Here is a 20,230-nt window from a genome sequence, read left to right on the forward strand (position 1 = left end):
GCTCACACAGCTCATACACACACACAGAGCTCAGACACAGACACAGAGCTCACACAGCTCATACACACACACACACAGAGCTCAGACACAGACACAGCTCACACACACACACACACAGAGCTCAGACACAGACACAGCTCACACAGCTCATACACACACACACACAGAGCTCAGACACAGACACAGCTCACACAGCTCATACACACACACAGAGCTCAGACACAGACACAGCTCACACAGCTCATACACACACACACACAGAGCTCAGACACAGCTCACACAGCTCATACACACACACACACAGAGCTCAGACACAGACACAGCTCACACAGCTCATACACACACACACACAGAGCTCAGACACAGCTCACACAGCTCATACACACACACACAGAGCTCAGACACAGACACAGAGCTCACACACACACACACACAGAGCTCAGACACAGACACAGCTCACACAGCTCATACACACACACACAGAGCTCAGACACAGCTCACACACACACCTCATACACGCACACAGAGCTAACGCACAGCTCATACACACACACAGAGCTCACACACGCACAGCACACAGACCCAGCTGGGCCCACAGAGCACAGCCCAGTGGTACACCCAGCACAGGGCCAGGGGAGAGTTCTGCTGGGGGGCTCCCAGGGGCTGCTCAGCTCAACTGCAGGGCTCCCAGGGGCTGCTCTGCTCAGCTGCAGGGCTCCCAGGGGCTGCTCAGCTGCAGCTCTGTGACACACTCCCAGGCTTTCCACCCGCCCCATCTCACCCCTCACAGATGCTCCCTGCCTGAGCTCGCTGGCGTGGGCATCTCCTGAGCCTGGGCAGTGACAGGTCCCTGCAGCCACAGAGGGGTTCTGGCCCCTCCCTAACGAGCTGGGGCTTCTAATTGCTGTTGGAAAGAGAAAGAGGCAAAATGATTTCAGGCTTCTTAAGCTGTTTCCTTCAATAGGAAGTGCTGCTTTACTCTACCTTGTGCTTCCAAAACAAACATTTGTGTTGCAAAAATATACAGTGTGCACTGTAGCTCTAGGTACAAACATTTACAGACGAGGAGCAGGCTGGAGGGGACGGGCTGGGAGTGCCTCCCACCCTCCTGCAGCACCCCCAGACCCGGGCTGCTGAGAAACACCATCCCAGAGGCACGGGGTCAAAACCACCTCCACGTGCTGCAGAGCTTCGGGCTTTCCGTGGCCTCTTCCCACCGCCTCCTGCTGGGTGTCCCCGTCCCACACCCACGGCCGCCTGCAGCCCCCGCCCCTCAGCCCAGCCCGGGAGGGGCGCGGCCGCCGCTGCAGAGCCGCAGAGCCCGGGGCAGCCGCGCAGCTCAGCGCAGGGGGCGGTACGGGAAGCTCATCCCGGGCATGAAGCTCTGCGCGGGGTGCGCCGGCAGCGCGGGGTGCGCCGGGTACCCCAGCGGCGGCGTGTGGATGTGCGGGTAGAATCCCGGCGGCAGAGCGCCGTGCGTGGGCTGCTGCACCGGGCCCGAAATCACCAGCTGGAGCAGGCTGCGGAGACAAAGTCAGACAGGCCCGGGGGTTATTCTGAGGTGGCTTCTGCGGCAGCTCTCCCCAGCCCCGGGGCCTGGCCCTGCAGCCAGCTCAGCAGCACAGGCAGCCCCGGAGCTCATCACCCGGCAGCTGGGGCAGCCCCGGAGCTCATCACCCGGCAGCTGGGGCAGCCCCAGCCCGGGAGGCATCGAGAAGCCACGGAGCTGAGGGACATGGCTTAGTTCAGTGCTGGGCTGGGCAGGGCGAGCTAAGGGGCTGGACTCCATAAAGGTCTTTTCCAACCCAAAGCATCTGTGGTCCTGTAACAGTGCTGCTGAGAGCCCACGGGACAGGGATTCAGTTCTTCTCTTTACAGCTTCCAGAAGACTTTTGTCCTCTTCCCTGTCATGTTTCTAAACAAGAACCCTGGTTGCTCTTTGCAAAGGGCTGAGAAGCAAAGTGCAGTTCAGCTTAAGGGCAGTTAAAACCAGCAGGGAGTTGGGGGCAGGACAGCTCTGGGGGAGGTTCCAGGGCTGCAAGTTCATTTTCCCCTCTCTGTGATTTGTTCTGGGCAAGCTCATCTATCTGCTGGGAGCCACTGAAGCGTCCTTCAGTCAAAGGTCCAGCTTGCAAGTGAAGAAGCAGCCAGCACTATCACCTTTACCCTCCTGCTAAGCCATGTGCAAAGGCCAACTTCCAGCACACAGACACAAGCTGTTAGAGGAGATGCTGCCCCAGCAACACTCATCTCGGGACATGCACCAAAACCAACAGAGCTGTAAAAACATCTCTTACTTGTTATGTGGCAGCCTGGAGCACACGGTTCTCAGGTCATCTGGAAGAGGACAGAGGACACAACAGTGAGGGTAAAGCACAACCAGAGTGATTCCCCTCTCTTTCTGGGAAGGTCAATGAAAAACCCCTGCTCAGCAGCAGCTGCAGAATCCCATTCTCAGGCCAAAAGCCTCTGCAGGAAGGAGAATGTTTCTCACCTCACCAGTCACTCCCCCTGCCTCCCACACAGGAGACGTGGAGTCACTTCAGGCAGGCCAAGCCTTAGTGTGGGGTGTGCAACACCAGCACAGCCCCGAGGAGCAACTCAGGCACAGGAAACACAGGGATGGCCCTGCCCTCTGAATGTGGCATTGGTGATGAGGCCAAACTCCCCCACTACCTGTGTTGTGTTGGTTTAGGGGGTTTTAACAGTGCTGGTGTGAAAAACAGAGGTTTGGTTTCTTGGGGTTTTTCCCCCCATGAAGTCTGTCAACTAGAAGCTGCACCTTTCTTACCACCTCCCACTTGTGCTACAGCAGAGCAGCTGGAACCAAGGTGGCTAAGAGAGGACAGAGTTCTTTCAGGAAAGACTCCTGCTTTTGCAGACAAACACACTTCCACAACAGAGATCACTGGTGCAGCTGCTCACACAGGGTCCCCTCCAACTCACACAGGGGCCACCTCCAACTCACACAGGGGCCACCTCCAACTCACACAGGGGCCCCCTCCAACTCACACAGGGGCCCCCTCCAACTCACACAGGGGCCCCCTCCAACTCACACAGGGGCCCCCTCCAACTCACACAGGGTCACCTCCAACTCACACAGGGTCACCTCCAACTCACACAGGGCCACCTCCAACTCACACAGGGCCACCTCCAACTCACACAGGGCCACCTCCAACTCACACAGGGCCATCTCCAACTCACACAGGGCTCCCTCCAACTCACACAGGGCCACCTCCAACTCACACAGGGCCACCTCCAACTCACACAGGGGCCACCTCCAACTCACACAGGGCCACCTCCAACTCACACAGGGCCACCTGCAACTCACACAGGGCCACCTGCAACTCACACAGGGCCACCTCCAACTCACACAGGGCCACCTCCAACTCACACAGGGGCCACCTCCAACTCACACAGGGGCCACCTCCAACTCACACAGGGCTCCCTCCAACTCACATAGGGCCACCTCCAACTCACACAGGGCCACCTTCAACTCACACAGAACCACCTTCAACTCACACAGCAAGAGCTCAGAAGGTGCCAGCAAACAGCTAAGAAAACACACAGCTGCTTGTTCCTGCTGCACCCAGAGCTGAGTTGTAAGAGACAAGAGAGGAGAGCTCTGAGCCTTGTGCAGCAGTGCTGGTTCAGCCAGGGCAAAAGCCTCAGGCAGAGAGGCCACCCTGCAGCCAGGGTCTGGAGGACCCTGTTGGTGGGGCTTCAAGCCCTCCCAGCCACACTCAGCATCACCTGCTTGCAGATGAGGGTCTGGAGGAAGCAGCTTGTCCAGCTGCCCCTACTGGGCTTGAGGCACTTTCTCATCTCTGCAGGGCTTTAGGAAACAGGAAAGACAGACATAAACCACTGGAGCTTTGTCACTGAGGGTAACTGACATCTCATTCCAGGAGAGTTCCAGACAAAGGGCTTGTTTGCTTTCCAAGTTCTTTGCCTAGCACACCCACCCCACGGGGCTCTCTGCCTCACCAGCTCTCCCCCAGCAAACCCACAGAAGTCACGCTGAAGCCCAGTTAAACTGTGCTTTTCAAACAGCTACAAGCAGCTCTGAGGGGGTCAGATCTGTCCCTGTGCTGCACCCCTAGAAATACCCCCCAGTGATGGCTGCAAGGCTGCAGGTCAGCCCTTCAGCCCCACACCAATGCCCTCTCCTTCCTCACTCCCCATACAGCGTTTTCCCTCAACTGCTTCCCACACCTTCGCTCCCTGAGAGCAGCAAAGCACTAGTGTGAGCACACTGCTCACCCTTCCCATCCCCAGCCTCCCTCACACGCCACCCTCGGGCTGGAGAAGAGCCCCGGGCCGAGGCCTCTGAGCCCTGACAGCTCACCTCTGGTGCACAGGAGCGCTCCCGACGCCATGGCCACCTGCAGCGCCTGCGCCAGTCTGTCTAGAGCCAGCTCAATCTCTTTGGAGGCGTTGAGAGGGCTGAGCTCATCGGAGAGCCTGTTGATTTCCTCCACGAGGGGAACCACGTGGTCAAAGGGCACGAGCCCCAGGCGCCCGTACAGGTTCTTCTCCGTCAGATGCCCCTGGAGCATCATCAGGACCTGCAGGACGCTGAGATGCAGTTTGGAGTACAGCTGGTGGCAATCCTGGTCGTCCCCTGCCGTGGAGTCCTTGGCAGGTTTGCTGGGGGGGTGGCCATTGGAGGGAGAGGCTTTCCTCTTCCTCCTGTAAGCCAAGGGGGCCTTCACGCACCAGCGGATGAGCCCGGTGAGCGGGGTGAGCTCCAGGAAGCCGATGGGCAGGTTGGCTGCGATGGGGGTGTTGAGGAAGGTGATGAGGATCAGGCGAGGGTCCTCAAAGATCCAGGAGACAATCAGCTCGAGCAGATCCGAGGGGGGGATGAGGTCATCTGAGGACAGCAGAGTTGCTGCTGGTGAGCTGAGCCTGTGATCCCCGTCCAGTTGCCGTTTTACAGGCTCCCTGCTCTGATGGGGTTTATTTCAAGATACCAAAGGCAGGTGCTTGTTTGTACCAGGGAAAACACAAGCATGTTCCTGCCAGCTTCACTCTCTCTCTCTCCCTGTTCTGAGGGCACCACCAAATGCCTCCCCTGCCCCTGCCTGTCCCAGCAAAGCCGCTGCTGTCGTTTTCTTCTCTCCCACCCATCACCTGCTCCCTTCTTCCCCAAGCTCAGCCTGTTTACCCCTTGCCACAGGAAGTGCCACGGGTAAGGGAACGGGAAAAACTTGTTGCCACTTCTTTCTCTTCACCCCAGTCATTTGGGTAAGTTCCTTTACCTAATCAAGCACGTCCTGGGGAAAACAATGCAACAACACAACCGTGGGACAGGCTGAGACTGTGAGGTTATGTAAAGCTTCAAGTGAGGAGTGAAAGGTGGCCATGAACAGTGTCTGTAGTCCACAGACTACAGACAAGAGAAACAACTCCACACTAACCACACATCAAGGGAAAGTCTTGACTGAGAGACGGGGAACTGCTGGAGAGGCCAGCATGGGGCTACCAAGATCATCAGGGACCTGGAGCAGGAAAGGCTGCAGGCCCTGGGGCTGTTCAGCCTGGAGCAGCAGCCCTGAGCTGCTTCTGGCAATAATTACAGAGCCAGAAGTACCTACAGAACCTGAGCAGTTCCCTCCTTTGCAGCAGAGCATTTGCCCCGTGTTATGCTGCAGCTCCAGGGACACAGCTCAGAGACACTTACCTGAGGAGAGGTCGTAGAGAGCTGTGACAGATGTAATGAACTGGCAGCAGAAGCGAGGGCTGGCACTGAATATCTGCTTCAGGGTCTGGATGGAGCCTGGCAGCAGGTTGCAGTAGTCATCCACCAAGGCCCGGGCCAGCCTCACGCAGTACACGGCCGGGGTGCGCTGCAGCACGGGGGAGGAGGGGTTAAAGCAGCCCCAGGCAGCTCTGCAGAGCCCCCTGTCCTGCCACTGCACCCAGGCACTGCTGGCCCAACACCTGTGCCTCCCAACACTAGTGTGCACTAGTGTGTCCCTCTCTGCACACCCAGCACCTCCTGGCACAGGAGCTGAAGCTGCCAGGCAGGAGCAGCTGGCTGGGAATGGCTGTCACCAGCACTGCCCTGGCTCAGCCCTGCCCATGTGGCAAACTCCCCTCCCTGCACAGCAGCTGTACCTGCAGCCAGAAGGCAGCACAGTCCAGAACAGGAACCCTGCACACAGCCACTGCCATGGACACCAGCTTTCCCAGCAAAGCCATCCTGCTGTCATCTGCTTTGTTTCCTTGAGGGCTGAAGAGAGACGAGAAGATGATCTGCCGGACCGAGTCCTTGGTTTGCTCTTGGAAGTAATTGCACATGATCTCGAGGAGCTGAAGCTCCTGGAGGGAATTCAGTCTCTGAAAGAAAACAAAAGCAAAGCTGCAAGACACAGTGGGGCTCTGGAAGAGCCAAGAGCCTCTTTGGTGAAGAGATGGGAACAGTAAAGTCTGAGAGCTTGCCTCGGGGTTAGAAACTCAACCATTGTGCACAGAACTCACACTGGAGCTTCCTGAGCTGCACTCACTCAGTTACAGCTCCAGGTTGTACCTGAACACCTGCATACCCCAGAGCAGCGTCTGCTGCACCCGAGAGTGCTCCCAGTGAAGGCAGAGATGAGACCCACAGCAACACTGGCTCCAGAAATACTTCCCTCCTCTACAAGTAACAGCACTAAGGGCTGTGCTGGAGGGGTCACAGCTGGGCTCAGCAGCCCATGGGGCCCAGCACTCACCAGCAGCTGTGGCTCCTCATCTCTGCTCTCTGGGAGGCCTCTGTCCCAGCTCCACGGCACACTCAGGCCCCTAAACCCCCCCCAGGGCCCAACCACAGCACGGCAGGCAGTGAGGCCTCCGGGACCCTTGGGTCAGCCCCCGCCCTGCCAACCCCCCACAGACCCCATCCCATCCTCCCGAGGTTTCAGCCTCCAGCAGCAGCCCCTCAGGGACTCCAGCGTGTCCCTTCTAAGGCTCAACTCTCCAGCTGCAGCCCCTGTCCCAGCGATCCAGCCTCAGCGTCCACAGACACTGCCCGGGGCTGTGTCCCACGCTCCTGAGCTGCTGCGGGGGGGTCCGTCACTACCCTCCCGGGGCCTGCCCTGCCTCTGCCTCCCCCCGGGCCCTGCCCTGCCTGTGCCTCCCCCCGGGCCCTGCCTCTGCCTCCCCCCGGGGCCTGCCTCTGCCTCCCCCCGGGGCCTGCCTCTGCCTGCCCCCGGGCCCTGCCTCTGCCTGCCCCCGGGCCCTGCCTGTGCTTCCCCCCGGGGCCTGCCTCTGCCTCCCCCGGGCCCTGCCGTGCCTCCCCTGGGCCGGGCTCCGCCGGAGCGCGGGCAGTGTCCCCGCGGGGCCTGGGCCGGAGCCCCGGGGCGCACCTTGGGCGGGGCGCCGCGCTCCTTGGGGACCTGGAAGAGGAACTCCTCCAGGAGCTCGGTGGGGCCCTTGTCGACGAGCGGCAGCGGCGCGCTCTGCAGCTGGCTGCTGAAGTAGATGTCCAGGTGGTACAGCACCTCCTTGGCGGCGCTCAGCGCGTCGCGCCGCAGCAGCGAGTGCCGGATGTCGCTCATGGCTCCGCTCCCGGCCCCGGCTCCGGCTCCGCTCCCGGCTCGGCTCGGCTCGGCTCCGCTCCCGTCCCGTCCCGTCCGGCCCCGGCCCCGGCCCCGCTGCTCCCGCGGCGGCGGCGCGCGCTACGGAAACCGCCGCGGACAAAAAGGGCCCCGACGCGGCCGCCGCCGGCAGCAGCGCCCTCTGCGGGCCACCGTGGGTAATGCCGACCGTGGCCCCGACGGGGGGAACCGGCCCCGGGGGGAACCGCAGCTGCAGCCCGGATCCCAACACAGCCCGGATCCCATCAGAGCCCGGATCCCACCACAGCCCGGATCCCATCAGAGCCCGGATCCCATCACAGCCTGGATCCCAACACTGCCCGGATCCCATCACAGCCTGGATCCCAACACAGCCTGGATCCCAACACTGCCCGGATCCCATCAGAGCCTGGATCCCACCACAGCCCGGATCCCATCACAGCCCGGATCCCATCACAGACTGGATCCCATCACAGACTGGATCCCACTGCAGCTCCAGCCCTGATCCCATCACAGCTCCAGCCTGGATCCCATCACAGCCCGGATCCCATCTCAGCCCGGATCCCATCACAGCCCGGATCCCACCACAGCCCGGATCCCATCTCAGCCCGGATCCCAACACTGCCCGGATCCCATCACAGCCTGGATCCCAACACAGCCTGGATCCCATCACAGCCCGGATCCCACCACAGCCTGGATCCCACTGCAGCTCCAGCCCGGATCCCATCACAGCCCGGATCCCACCACAGCCCGGATCCCATCACAGACTGGATCCCATCACAGACTGGATCCCATCACAGCTCCAGCCCAGATCCCATCACAGCCCGGATCCCATCTCAGCCCGGATCCCACCACAGCCCAGATCCCACCACAGCCCGGATCCCATCACAGCCTGGATCCCAACACAGCCCGGATCCCACCACAGCCTGGATCCCACTGCAGCTCCAGCCCGGATCCCATCACAGACTGGATCCCATCACAGACTGGATCCCATCACAGCTCCAGCCCAGATCCCATCACAGCCCGGATCCCATCACAGCCTGGATCCCAACACAGCCCGGATCCCACCACAGCCTGGATCCCACTGCAGCTCCAGCCCGGATCCCATCACAGCCCGGATCCCACCACAGCCCGGATCCCATCACAGACTGGATCCCATCACAGACTGGATCCCATCACAGCTCCAGCCCAGATCCCATCACAGCCCGGATCCCACCGCAGCTCCAGCCTGGATCCCACCACAGTCGGGATCCCATCACAGCCCCGTCCTGAGCGGCGGCAGCTGCCGTCGGAGCGCCGGGACACGGCCGAGGCCACGGGGCAGGGCTGGGGCGACCCGCGGGGCTGACACCTCCCCCCGGGGCTGCCGTGCACAGGCATCGCGGCACGTTCTGGGGAGTCCCGGTTTGGCTCCCCAGGCTCAGAGCAGAGCTCCCGAGGCTGCCCCGGGCTGCAGCCCCTGGCTCGGCCCCTCGGCCTCAGCCTGCGGGTCGGGGACGGGGCTGTCGGGTGGCAGCTGCTGCTGCAATAAACGCTGCAATAAACGCTGCGTTGGTGCGGCTGCAGGCGGTGCTGAGTGAGAGCTGCCCGCGCCCCACGCTGGGGAGAGAGCTCGTTCCCCACGGCCGCTCTCTGGGATTAGTTTCCACCTCACAGGTCTCTTGTTGGCCTTTTGATCAGCTCGGGAGCCTCCTCAGCCCTCCCCGTGGCAGGAGGCATTGGCACCCACTGAAAGGGCTGCTTTTTCCTCGGAGCACACCTTAATCCCTGTGTAAAATGCCATATGGAACCCGTGGCCTTGCACGTTCCTTGGCAAGGGCAGCACGTCCCTGCCCATAAAGGCAGGTGCAGCTCCTTCCCCTTGCAGAGACCCCGGGCACACCACAGGTACGTCCCACTGCCCTCTCCTCCTGCCTCCTGCCCGCTTCCCTCGCCAGCACCGCTGCCTGCAGCTCACCCCCATCCTTCCAGGGCCCTCTGCAAGGGGCACAGCTCACAGACACCTGGCAGACGGCTGCTGGGAGGCTGCTGCGTCCCCAGGGCTGGGGAGGATTCCTGTGGCTTTGGGTGGGTTTTGGTGTGACCAAATGGCAGCAGGACCGAGCCGTGGCGTTACCAAACAGCCACGTCACCAGCTGAAGGGGCTGCAGCGATACCGGCAGCAGCGTGTGCAGGGGCAGGGAGGCTGCAAGAGGGAAAGTGAGCCCAGGGGCAGCAAACCCTTCCTTGGGGCAGGCTGGGGCTGTGCCAAAACCTGGGCTGTGGGCTCCGGGCAGCTGCCAGGGCTCAGATCCTGCTGCGGTGGGAGCCCTGTGCTGCCCAGCTGCGGAGTGCCAGGGGGCTCCAGCCCGGGTGAGGATGGGGCAGGGGCCGTGCTGGGGGGGGGATGCAGGTGGGGAGAAGTGCTGAGCGGGGTGCATCTTGTGCTCTGTCCCAGCACGGCTGCTGTAGGGTGTTTGGGGTCTGTGGCACAGCCCCAGGGACTCTGGTGCCCGTGGGCACTGCCACCTGCCCGGGGCTGGCGCGGTGCCTGCGCTGAGCACAGTGACTGAGGAAGCAGCTGCTGAGTGTCACTGTGAAATGGCACTTGCTCCTTTGCCAGAGGATTATCTGCTCTGGCCTCAGCAGCCTGGCCTCCCTCCAGGAGGCACAGGCAGGATGAGGCCCTGCATGTGGCAGCAGCTTGATGGCTGGACACCACCCCTGGGCAGCCTCGTTTGTGCCAAATCCCGTCTCAGCCAGGGGTGCTGAGCCCAGCCCTGCCCCTCTGCATGCAGGATGATGGCCCTGAAGCCGGTGCTGGGGCTGCTGGCTGTGGCTCTGCTGCTGCACGTGGCCACCACGCTGAGGATCAGCGCCTTCAACATCAGGACCTTTGGGGACAAGAAGATGTCCAACCAGACCATCGCAGACATCATCGTCTCTGTGAGTGCTGGGGCACGGCAGCAGCACAGCCTGCTCTCGGCTCCCTGGCTGCACCCAGCCTGGGGCAGCTGCACACTGGCTTTCTGCTCCCTCCATCAGCAACCCACTTGTCCACACATCCCCATCCATCCCTCCCATCCTTCCATCCCTCCCATCTGCTCTCCTGCCATCACCATCTCTGCCCTTGAGCCACCTCCACTCTTGCTGCTCGGTGCTCCTGTGGCGAGGAGCTGCTGGGATGGTGGGTGGTCAAGATGGGTGTACAGGACACTGTGTCACCCCAGGGTCCTTTCAAGACAGAGGACACTGGCAGCAGCAGAGGAGCTGCCTCCCTGAGCTCTCAGGCTCCCGTTGCCTCCGTTTCCAGCCTGGGAGGCTTCAGAGCCCAGCCCAGGCACCCACCGGTGCCCCCACAAGCAGCTGCCAGGCAGGGGTGAGCAGCTCTGAGCTTGTCCCCCCAGATCCTGTCAGAGTACGACATCAGCGTGGTGCAGGAGGTCCGGGACACCTCCCTGAGTGCTGTGAACAAGCTCATGGACCAGCTCAACAGGTGACCCCAACGGCACAGGGTGGTGGGTCCTGGAAAGGAGTTGTCAGGACAGATCCCACGGGCATCTCGCTGTGCCAGGGCACCTCTGCCTCAGCCAGAGAGAGGGGGTGCTGGGGGCACTGGCACCCCCCTCACCCTCTCCACATCTTGCTCCCAGTGCATCCCCACACCCCTACAGCTTCTTGGTCAGCGTCCCCTTGGGGAGGAACAGCTACAAGGAGCAGTACCTCTACGTCTACAGGTAAGGTCTGACCCCAGCAACGCCTCCAGGCACCTAAAGGTGTGTGTCAGGAGGATGGAACCCCGAAGGGCAGTGGGTACCTCTGGGGGTCCTGTCCGGGGCAGGATTGGTGCAGGACCGGTGCTGCAGGCTGCCCTGCTCTGCTCCCTCAGGTCAGACTTGGTCTCTGTGCTGGAAAGTTACTACTATGACGATGGCTGTGAGCCCTGTGGGAACGACACCTTCACCAGGGAGCCCTTCATCGTCAAGTTCTCCTCCCCCACCACACGTGAGCAGAGCTGGGGCTGGGGCTGGGCCTGGCACAGGGTCCCCTCTGTGCAGGGCTGACCCCAGAGCTGTGCCTGCACCCTGGAGCCCACCTCAGGGTCCCTCACTGCTGTGGGGCCTTCCCCCAGCCACGGGTGCCCGGGGACCTTGCTGCCCTGCCAGCACTCAATTCCCCCATGTGCCATCTCCCACCCCCTTCCAACGCCTGCCGCCTCCCTCCGTGGGCTCTCTCCAGCCATGTGCCATCTCACAGCTCCAGCTATTTCCCACCGTGTCCCACGCCAGCTGCCAGCTCCCATCCAGCACCAGCTCCCACCAGTTGTGTGCCAGCTCCCACCAGCTCCCATCCAGCACCAGCTGTGTGCCAGCTCCCACCAGTTGTGTGCCAACTTCCACCAGCTCCCATCCAGCACCAGCTCCCACCAGTTGTGTGCCAGCTCCCACCAGCTCCCATCCAGCACCAGCTCCCACCAGCTGTGTGCCAGCTCCCATCCAGCTCTCACCTCCCACCGCCTGGCACCTCTGACCATGTGCCATCTCCTGCCCTGTGCCATCACCTCAGCCTCCCAAGATCCTGCCCAGGGCACACACTCCCATCCCTCCCCCACCCCCCTCCCCTCCCCAAAACCCCTTGGAACAGCCGATGGGAACCAGGCAGCCAACCCCGATCGGTGCCAGAGGGACACAAAGCCCAGCGCCGAGCACAGGCCACAGCAAGCCTCTGGCAGCTGCCCCGGGGGCTCGGCCCGGGGTGTCCCCGGGGCCGTCAGTGCCTCGCTGGGGTGTGACGGCCGCTGCCCCGCAGGGCTGGAGGAGCTGGTGCTGGTGCCACTCCACACCGCGCCCGGCAGCGCCGCGCCCGAGATCGATGCCCTCTGCGACGTCTACAGCGACGTGACCCGCACGCTGGCGACCGACGTGAGCGGCACCGCGAACCCCCAGCCACCCCCCGGGCCGTCCCACGGCAGCCCTCTCGTGCCCCTGGGGGTGGGCACCGCTGGCACTGCCGCGGCGGGGGCTGCGGGGCTGTCATTGGGGGCTTGTCCTGTGCCGGGGATGCCGAGGGGCTTTCGGGGTGTGCCGGGTGCTGAGCGAGGCTGGTGTGCAGCAGTGGGCAGGGTGGGCAGTGGTGGGCAGGGTGGGCAGGGTTTGCAATGGTGGGCAGTGGTGGGCAGTGGTGGGCAGCGGTGGGCAGTGGTGTGCAGGGTGGGCAGGGTTTGCAGGGGTGGGCAGGGACAGGGTTGTGCTGCCCCACAGAACGTCCTGTTCCTGGGGGACTTCAACGCCGGCTGCTCCTACGTGACGAGCGCGCAGTGGCCGTCCATCTGCCTGCGCTCCCTGAGCGCCTGCGCCTGGCTCATCCCCGACAGCACCGACACCACCGTGTCCCCCAGCACCGACTGCGCCTACGACCGGTGGGTGCCGCGGCCGGGGCGGTGAGGGGTGGGCTGGGGGGCACCGGCGGGTACTGACCCCCCAGCTCTGCCCCGGCAGCATCGTGGCGTGTGGCACCGCGCTGCGCCGCAGCATCCGCCCCGGCTCCGCCACCGTCTACGACTTCCAGGCTGCTTTCCGGCTCCAGACCGAGGATGTGAGTGAGGGGCATGGGTGGGCTCCGAGGGGACTGGGCACAGCTCCACATTGGAGCCCCAGGACAGCTGTGGTGGGGCTGGGAAAGCTCAGCCCTGTCTCTGTTCCCCCCACGCTCAGCCCCGTCTCTGTTCCCCCCACGCTCAGCCCCATCTCTGTTCCCCCCACACTCAGCCCCGTCTCTGTTCCCCCCACGCTCAGCCCCGTCTCTGTTCCCCCACACTCAGCCCCGTCTCTGTTCCCCCCACGCTCAGCCCTGTCTCTGTTCCCCCCACACTCAGCCCCGTCTCTGTTCTCCCCACACTCAGCCCCGTCTCTGTTCCCCCCACGCTCAGCCCCGTCTCTGTTCCCCCCACACTCAGCCCCGTCTCTGTTCCCCCCACACTCAGTCCTGTCTCTGTTCCCCCCACACTCAGCCCCGTCTCTGTTCCCCCACACTCAGCCCTGTCTCTGTTCCCCCCACACTCAGCCCCGTCTCTGTTCCCCCCACACTCAGCCCTGTCTCTGTTCCCCCCACACTCAGCCCCGTCTCTGTTCCCCCACACTCAGCCCTGTCTCTGTTCCCCCCACACTCAGCCCCGTCTCTGTTCCCCCACACTCAGCCCTGTCTCTGTTCCCCCCACACTCAGCCCCGTCTCTGTTCTCCCCACACTCAGCCCCGTCTCTGTTCCCCCCACGCTCAGCCCCGTCTCTGTTCCCCCCACACTCAGCCCCGTCTCTGTTCCCCCCACACTCAGTCCTGTCTCTGTTCCCCCCACACTCAGCCCCGTCTCTGTTCCCCCCACACTCAGCCCTGTCTCTGTTCCCCCCACACTCAGCCCCATCTCTGTTCTCCCCACACTCAGCCCCGTCTCTGTTCCCCCCACGCTCAGCCCCGTCTCTGTTCCCCCCACGCTCAGCCCCGTCTCTGTTCCCCCCACACTCAGCCCTGTCTCTGTTCCCCCACACTCAGCCCCGTCTCTGTTCCCCCCACGCTCAGCCCTGTCTCTGTTCCCCCACACTCAGCCCCGTCTCTGTTCCCCCCACGCTCAGCCCTGTCTCTGTTCCCCCACACTCAGCCCCGTCTCTGTTCCCCCCACGCTCAGCCCTGTCTCTGCTCCCCCCACACTCAGCCCTGTCTCTGTTCCCCCCACGCTCAGCCCTGTCTCTGCTCCCCCCACACTCAGCCCTGTCTCTGTTCCCCCCACACTCAGCCCCATCTCTGCTCCCCCCGCACTCAGCCCTGTCTCTGTTCCCCCACACTCAGCCCTGTCTCTGTTCCCCCCACGCTCAGGCTCTGGCTGTCAGCGACCATTTCCCAGTGGAGGTGACTCTGGAAGCCCGCTGACCCCGTCCCCGTGCTGGGACATCCCGTGTCACGTCCCTCGAGGCAGCCCAGCACTGCCAGATGAGCTGCACAACGTCCCTGGCAGGAGCTGCTCCTGGGGGCCTTGTGACCACGGGATGCTCTGTGCTGCCAATAAACACGAGCCCTTCCCAGGCCTTGCAGCTCTGGAGAGAGAGACCCTTCAGTGCCCCCTGCGCCCGAGGTCCCCACCCCCTGCCAGGAGCAGCCCCACTGCGGCCAGAGCCAGGGAGGTTCGCAGGGCCGGGGGTCCCCCAGACCCAATGTGGCCCTGGGAGGCTGTGGGCAGGATTTGGCCCCTTGCTGGGTGCCAGGGTGCCGCTCTGCGGGGCTGGGCTGCCGGAGCGCGGCCGTGGTGCGCTGACGGGGCGCTGACGGGGCGGGTGGGGGGAGGCCGAGGACATGACTCAGGCCCAGGGACTTCGGTGCCTCCTGGGGGGGTTTCGGTGCCGACACAGCGCTGAGGGACGTGGGACTCACCCCGTGACGGGCTGAGGATGCAGAACCCGGCGGCACACGCCACAGCCCGACAAGCCCCGGCACGAGCCGCCGGCGCCGGCTCCTGCTCCCTCAGCCGCGCTGATGCCGGCAACACTGGCTCTGCTGGAGCTGCTCTGGGGCACACACCCCCAGCGTGGGGCTGGCAGGGCCCTGCAGTGCTGCCCCAGCCCCAGCCCCTGCTCCAGCAGCTTCCCCTGGCTCAGGGGGCACAGGAACGTGTCCAGCTGGGGTTGGAAACCTCCTGAGCAGGAGCCTCCACACCCTCCCTGGGCAGCCTGGGCCAGGGCTCCCTCCCCTCAGCACCAAAGGAGCTTCTCCTCCTGTGCCAGGGGCACTGTCTGTGTGCCAGCTGATGTCCATCACCCCTTGTCCTGGCACTGGCCACCACAGAACAAAGTGTCCCCCCATGCTGACACCCACCCTTTAGGCACTTGTCAGTGCTGCTGAGATGCCCCTGAGCTCAGGCTTCTCTCCTCCAGGCTGAACAGCCCCGTGGGTCACCAGTGGGGCTGCTTTGGGTGACACCTGAGGCCGCCTCGGGCCACTCTGGCTGCCCAGGGGGCTGCTGCAGCTGCCGGGGGTCACGGGGGGTGACGTGGGGGTCAGCCAGCCTCACCCACACCCCCGCCACTTCCTTCTCTCCCCTCTAATTACACCGTCTGACTCAGCCCCAGCAAGGCCCTGGCCCCGTGCCACCCGCCCCGCACCGAGCCCTGGGGTCACCCCAGCTGCAGCCCCCCGCGCCGCCGTCCCCGCCGGGACACAGGGGGCTGCCCACGCTGCCCCCACCCCGCTGCCCTGTGGGCGTTTGGGTTTCCCAACGTGGGCAGGAGCCCAGGGCCGTGCCAAACCCCCCCGGGGGGCCGACTCATCCTGCTCTGCCGGCAATAAAGCCGCCCGTCCTGTCACCGCGGCGCAGAGCCGCCACGCACCCGGCCAGGTGAGGATGGGGGCGGAGGGGCCGGGACGGGGAGCTGCTGCCTTGCCCTGGGCTGAGGGCTCGGGAGCAGCACGGGCTGCCAGGGGCTGGCACAGGCACTGCCAGAGGGTGGCACAGGCACTGCCAGAGGGTGGCACAGGCACTGCCAGAGGGTGGCAGAGGCGCTGCCGGGAGGACTCACCGTGGCAGGACGGGGTTCAGCTGCTCCTGGGGCTGGTGAGCTGACAGCCAGGCTGTGCCAGCTCCAGGGGCTGCAGCTCTGTTGCTCTGTTCCTGAATCCAGGGCGGTTGTCCGAGTCTCCCTCCCGGCAGGATGGGGCCCGTGGTGCTGGCACTGTCCCTGTTGGCTGTGGCGCTGTTGTGCCCGGCCAGTGCCACGCTGCGTGTCGGTGCCTTCAACATCCAGGCGTTTGGTGACTCCAAGATGTCCAACGAGGAGGTGGCGGGTGTGATCGTCAGCGTGAGTGGCTGGGCTGTGCCTGGGGTGGGATGGCATCCATGGGCATGCCCTGGGTGCTCGGCAGCTGGGGGGGAACTCAGGTGTCCCCCTGAGCCCTCTGTGGGGATGTCTGCCCTGGCACCAATGGACACGCTGAGAGCTGGGCACAGGAACCTCAGGAGGGTCACCGAGGGCAGAGTCCTGCAGCTGGGGAGGAACAGCCCCCTGCCCCAGCACAGGCTGGGGGTGACCTGCTGGAGAGCAGCTCCAGGAGAGAGAACTGGGAGAGCTGGGTGAGAACAAACCAACCATGAGCAGCAACGTGCCCTCATGGGCAAGAGGCCAACGGCATCTGGGGTGTGTGAAGAGTGTGGGCAGCAGGGGGAGGGAGGCTCTGCTGCCCCTCTGCTCTGCCCTGCTGAGGCCTCAGCTGGAGTCCTGTGGCCAGTTCTGGGCTCCCCAGCTGCAGAGAGACAGGGAACTGCTGCAGAGAGGCCAGTGCAGGGACACCAAGGTGCTGAGGGGATGGAACGTGTGTGAGGAGGAAAGGCTGCAGCCCTGGGGCTGTTCAGCCTGGAGAAGAGAAGCCTGAGCTCAGGGGCACCTCAGCAGCACCTACACGTAGCAGGGGGTTGGGCTGGATGAGCTCTGGGGCCCTTCCAGCCCCCGCCACTGTCTGTGCGACTCCCTGCCGTGCCCAGCGCTGTGCTGGGTGCCTGCCTGGGGGTGGGTGTGTGGGAGGCCACAGCAGCCCGTCCCGTGTCAGCCCCGTCCCTGTCTGCCCGGCAGATCCTGCGCCGCTATGACGTGGTGCTGGTGCAGGAGGTGCGGGACTCCGACCTCAGCGCCGTCACGCGCCTCATGGAGCAGCTCAACAGGTAGGAGCAGGGCTGAGCACCAGCAGGGGGGTGAAGGGGGTAGGGGAGGGCAGCCCCACACCCTGAGACCCCAGGAGGGGCAGAGGGACCCCAGGAGGGACCCAGTGGCGGATGATGCTTTGAACTGAGAGGCTCAGGCAACCTGGGAGGAAGAAGGGGCTGCTGGAGCGGGCTAAAGCCACCGGCCCCTCCCCAGCTGGGGCTGACCCCGTTTGGGTCAGGGCACAGCCTGTGTCCTCATGTCCTCACCCCTTCCGTGTCCCCTCCAGCTCAGCCTCCACAGCCAGGGCAGGGAGGTGACGCCAGGCTCCCCAGGGCCCCAGGCTGCTCATTAACCTCATTTAGCCCTGCTGCAAATTAAGGTGGGGAGTGTCCCTGAGGTGAGGGGTGGCAGGAGCTGCCCCATGTCCTGCTTGTGGCCAGCCATGGCTGAGGAGCTGGGGACAGCAGGGGGGGCTCAGAGCCACAACAAGCCATGTCACCCCACAGCCAGGCCACGGTGGCCTACAGGGACAAGGACAGCAGAGCAGGACAGGCTGCTGCTGACCCTACAGCCAACCAGCTCATGGCTGTGCCACGGCCACTGCAAGACAGTGCCAGCCCTGTCAGGGACACCAGTCACATCATGGGTACCAGCCCTGTCAGGGACATCAGCCTTGTCACCATCCTGCCTTTGCCTCTCCACAGCGTCTCCACATCCCCGTACGACTACGAGATCAGTGGCCCCCTGGGCCGGGAGAACTACAAGGAGATGTACCTCTTCATCTACAGGTGGGAGGGCTGGGGGTGCTGCTGCCTGCCCACAGCACCACGGGGCCACTGGCACCATGGGGGGCACACAGGGCAGGGCCAGACCCCCGGGTCACCACCCCTCTGGTCCCACAGGACGGATGTTGTGTCCGTGCTGGACACATACCAATACGAGGACCCCCAGGACGTCTTCAGCCGGGAGCCGTTCATCCTGAGGGTCTCAGCGCCCCACACCAGTGAGTGAGGGGCCGGGTGGCCCCGGGGGGTGGCACAGGGTGGCCCTGGGGCTGATGGCCCTCTCTCCCCTGGCAGAAGTGCAGGAGTTTGTGCTGGTGCCCCTGCACTCGGCCCCGCACGACGCTGTCGCCGAGATCGACGCGCTCTACGACGTCTACCTGGCCATCGTCAGCAAGTGGGGCACTGACGTGAGTGCCCTGGCACGGGGGGCACGGGGTGGGCGCTGGGCCACGGGGGCTGTTGGCACTCCAAGGGCCACCAAGGTGCTGAGGGGACTGGAGCATCTTCCTTGTGAGGAAAGGCTGCGGGCCCTGGGGCTGTTCAGTCTGGAGGAGACTGAGGGGGGAGCTCATTGACGGTGGTGGGGGTCAGGAGGTTGGGGCAGCCCTTTTTGCTGTGGTATCTGGCAACAGGACCAGGGGTGATGGGATGAAGCTGGAACACAAAGAGCTCCATTTTAAACATCAGGAAAAACTGTTGGAGTGAGGGAGCTCTGGCCCAGGCTGCCCAGGGAGGCTGTGGAGGCTCCTGCCTTGGAGCTCTTCAAGACCCACCTGGACACATTCCTGTGCGACCTGATCTAGGTGACCCTGCTTCTGCAGGGGGGCTGAACTGGATGAGCCCTAAAGGTCCCTTCCAACCCCACCATGCTGTGATTCTATGACTCAGTGACCTCAAAGGTCTTTTCCAAGCACAATGATTCCACAGCACCTCCATGACCCTCGTTGCCTCCCCGCTCTGGAGCAAGCGTGACCAGCACCAGGGTGGTGGGACGGGGACTGTGCATCTGCCCCAGCCCCCGGGCAGGGCTGAGCCCAGGGCAGGGCTGGCACCGGGGGCAGCCCCGTTGCCCAGCTGCCACCAGCCCCCTCATCTCCCTGCCACAGAACATCATGTTCCTGGGCGACTTCAACGCCGACTGCGCCTACGTGCAGCCCAGCGACTGGCCGTCCGTCCGCCTGCGCACCAGCGACATCTTCAGGTGGCTGCTGCCCGACGGCAGCGACACCACGGTGGGGAGGTCGGACTGTGCCTACGACCGGTGAGCTGCCCCCTCGCCCTCAGCCAGCCCCCGCTGCCCAGGCTGAGCGCGGGGCCGCGAGCCTGACCCAGCACCCACGTCTCCCCGGCAGGATCGTGGTGTGCGGCTCCAAGCTGAAGAGAAGCATCGTGCCAAACTCAGCTGCCGTCTACAACTTCCAGCGAGCCCTGCGGCTGGGCCAGGAGGAGGTGAGAGGCACAGCCCGCCCCCGGCTCCACGTGCCACCGGCAGCCTGGGGCAGCCTGTAGCTGCTGCATTTATCAGCTCAAAAGCGGAGCTGAAGCAGCTGCAGCAGCAGCCTGAGCTGGCTGCAGCCGTGGCACACGCACACCCTGCACGGGGCCCTCCTGGGGCCGGCCAACGGGGAGCTGGGGGTGACAAGGGACCTGCAGGTGGCTGCACCCGAGGTCCCCATGGGGAAGAGATGAAACACACGGGGGTTTCCGTGGCCTTTCACGGCAATCCAAGCCAACCTTCAACCAGCCACAGCTGGCACAGAGCTCCCAAGGGACACATGGGGGTCTCAGAGGGCAGGTGCCCCCCTGCCAGTGCCCACCCCGGGCATCTCTCTGTGAACAGTGCCGGAGCCAGAGCCCAGCGTGCCGAGTGTCTCAGGGCTGGGGACATCACGTTCCCCTCCAGCAGGCAGAAGGTTCTGCCAGGGCACTCCCAGGTGCCTGTCACCCCCAGCATGGGGAGGGGCAGGGGGCTCCCTGAACCCCTGCCTTACCCCTCCCCACCTCTCGCTCTCCCCCAGGCTCTGGCAGTCAGTGACCACTACCCGGTCGAGGTGAAGCTGACGGCTTGAGCTCCTCCCGTGGCCACAGACCGTGCTCCAGCTCCAGCTCCCCCCACCAGCCCCCGTGAAGGTGCTCCCTGCAGCCCCATCCACGAGCCCTCTGCGTGGGACGAGAGTCACAGCCGGCCCCTGGCCGTGCCCAACCCTCCCAGCCCCGCACGGAC

The 20,230-nt window shown here is 64.1% G+C and overlaps 3 protein-coding genes across 4 annotated transcripts; 2 read left to right on the top strand and 1 right to left on the bottom strand.

Moving 5' to 3' along the window:
- Positions 1-951: 951 nt before the first annotated feature.
- On the bottom strand, positions 952-7,669 carry INTS15 (integrator complex subunit 15). 2 transcript variants are annotated; one of them, XM_061992838.1, is made up of 6 exons: positions 7,488-7,669; positions 6,124-6,345; positions 5,687-5,852; positions 4,349-4,876; positions 2,298-2,337; positions 952-1,520 (listed from the first exon to the last, which is right to left on the bottom strand). In XM_061992838.1, exons 1-6 carry the CDS (start codon positions 7,542-7,544, stop codon positions 1,340-1,342), a joined length of 1,194 nt encoding a protein of 397 aa, XP_061848822.1. In that variant the 5' UTR covers positions 7,545-7,669; the 3' UTR covers positions 952-1,339. The 2 variants fall into 2 exon arrangements, with proteins under 2 accessions (XP_061848822.1, XP_061848821.1); XM_061992837.1 differs by having other exon boundaries at positions 7,353-7,669.
- A 2,671-nt stretch (positions 7,670-10,340) lies between these two features.
- Positions 10,341-14,462, top strand: LOC104562876 (deoxyribonuclease-1-like). Its single transcript, XM_061992847.1, has 8 exons — positions 10,341-10,487; positions 10,949-11,037; positions 11,195-11,278; positions 11,431-11,546; positions 12,351-12,463; positions 12,803-12,960; positions 13,040-13,136; positions 14,409-14,462. The coding sequence occupies exons 1-8, from the start codon at positions 10,341-10,343 to the stop codon at positions 14,460-14,462; spliced, it is 858 nt and encodes a 285-aa protein (XP_061848831.1).
- Positions 14,463-16,234: 1,772 nt separating this feature from the next.
- On the top strand, positions 16,235-20,075 carry LOC104557551 (deoxyribonuclease 1 like 2). The gene is made up of 8 exons (XM_061992853.1): positions 16,235-16,381; positions 17,150-17,238; positions 17,926-18,009; positions 18,124-18,224; positions 18,301-18,413; positions 19,113-19,267; positions 19,359-19,455; positions 20,025-20,075. The coding sequence occupies exons 1-8, from the start codon at positions 16,235-16,237 to the stop codon at positions 20,073-20,075; spliced, it is 837 nt and encodes a 278-aa protein (XP_061848837.1).
- The last annotated feature ends 155 nt before the right edge of the window (positions 20,076-20,230 follow it).

Source organism: Colius striatus, chromosome 3 (genome assembly GCF_028858725.1).
Source record: "Colius striatus isolate bColStr4 chromosome 3, bColStr4.1.hap1, whole genome shotgun sequence".
NCBI lineage: Eukaryota > Metazoa > Chordata > Aves > Coliiformes > Coliidae > Colius > Colius striatus.

What these genes read in the sequence shown, in the direction of transcription:
- INTS15 (XM_061992837.1), bottom strand. Translation starts at nt 7,544, where the DNA reads ATGAGCGACATCCGGCACTCGCTGCTGCGGCGCGACGCGCTGAGCGCC. An exon ending in GTGCTGCCTTCTGGCTGCAG is followed by an intron (nt 5,853 to 6,123) that starts GTACAGCTGCTG and finishes CCCGTGCTGCAG; the next exon opens with CGCACCCCGGCCGTGTACTG. An exon ending in TCCAGGCTGCCACATAACAA is followed by an intron (nt 1,521 to 2,297) that starts GTAAGAGATGTT and finishes TTGTCTCCGCAG; the next exon opens with CCTGCTCCAGCTGGTGATTT.
- LOC104562876 (XM_061992847.1), top strand. Translation starts at nt 10,341, where the DNA reads ATGATGGCCCTGAAGCCGGTGCTGGGGCTGCTGGCTGTGGCTCTGCTG. An exon ending in CAGTACCTCTACGTCTACAG is followed by an intron (nt 11,279 to 11,430) that starts GTAAGGTCTGAC and finishes CTGCTCCCTCAG; the next exon opens with GTCAGACTTGGTCTCTGTGC. An exon ending in GTTCTCCTCCCCCACCACAC is followed by an intron (nt 11,547 to 12,350) that starts GTGAGCAGAGCT and finishes GCTGCCCCGCAG; the next exon opens with GGCTGGAGGAGCTGGTGCTG.
- LOC104557551 (XM_061992853.1), top strand. Translation starts at nt 16,235, where the DNA reads ATGGGGCCCGTGGTGCTGGCACTGTCCCTGTTGGCTGTGGCGCTGTTG. An exon ending in GGTCTCAGCGCCCCACACCA is followed by an intron (nt 18,225 to 18,300) that starts GTGAGTGAGGGG and finishes CTCCCCTGGCAG; the next exon opens with AAGTGCAGGAGTTTGTGCTG. An exon ending in TGCGGCTGGGCCAGGAGGAG is followed by an intron (nt 19,456 to 20,024) that starts GTGAGAGGCACA and finishes GCTCTCCCCCAG; the next exon opens with GCTCTGGCAGTCAGTGACCA.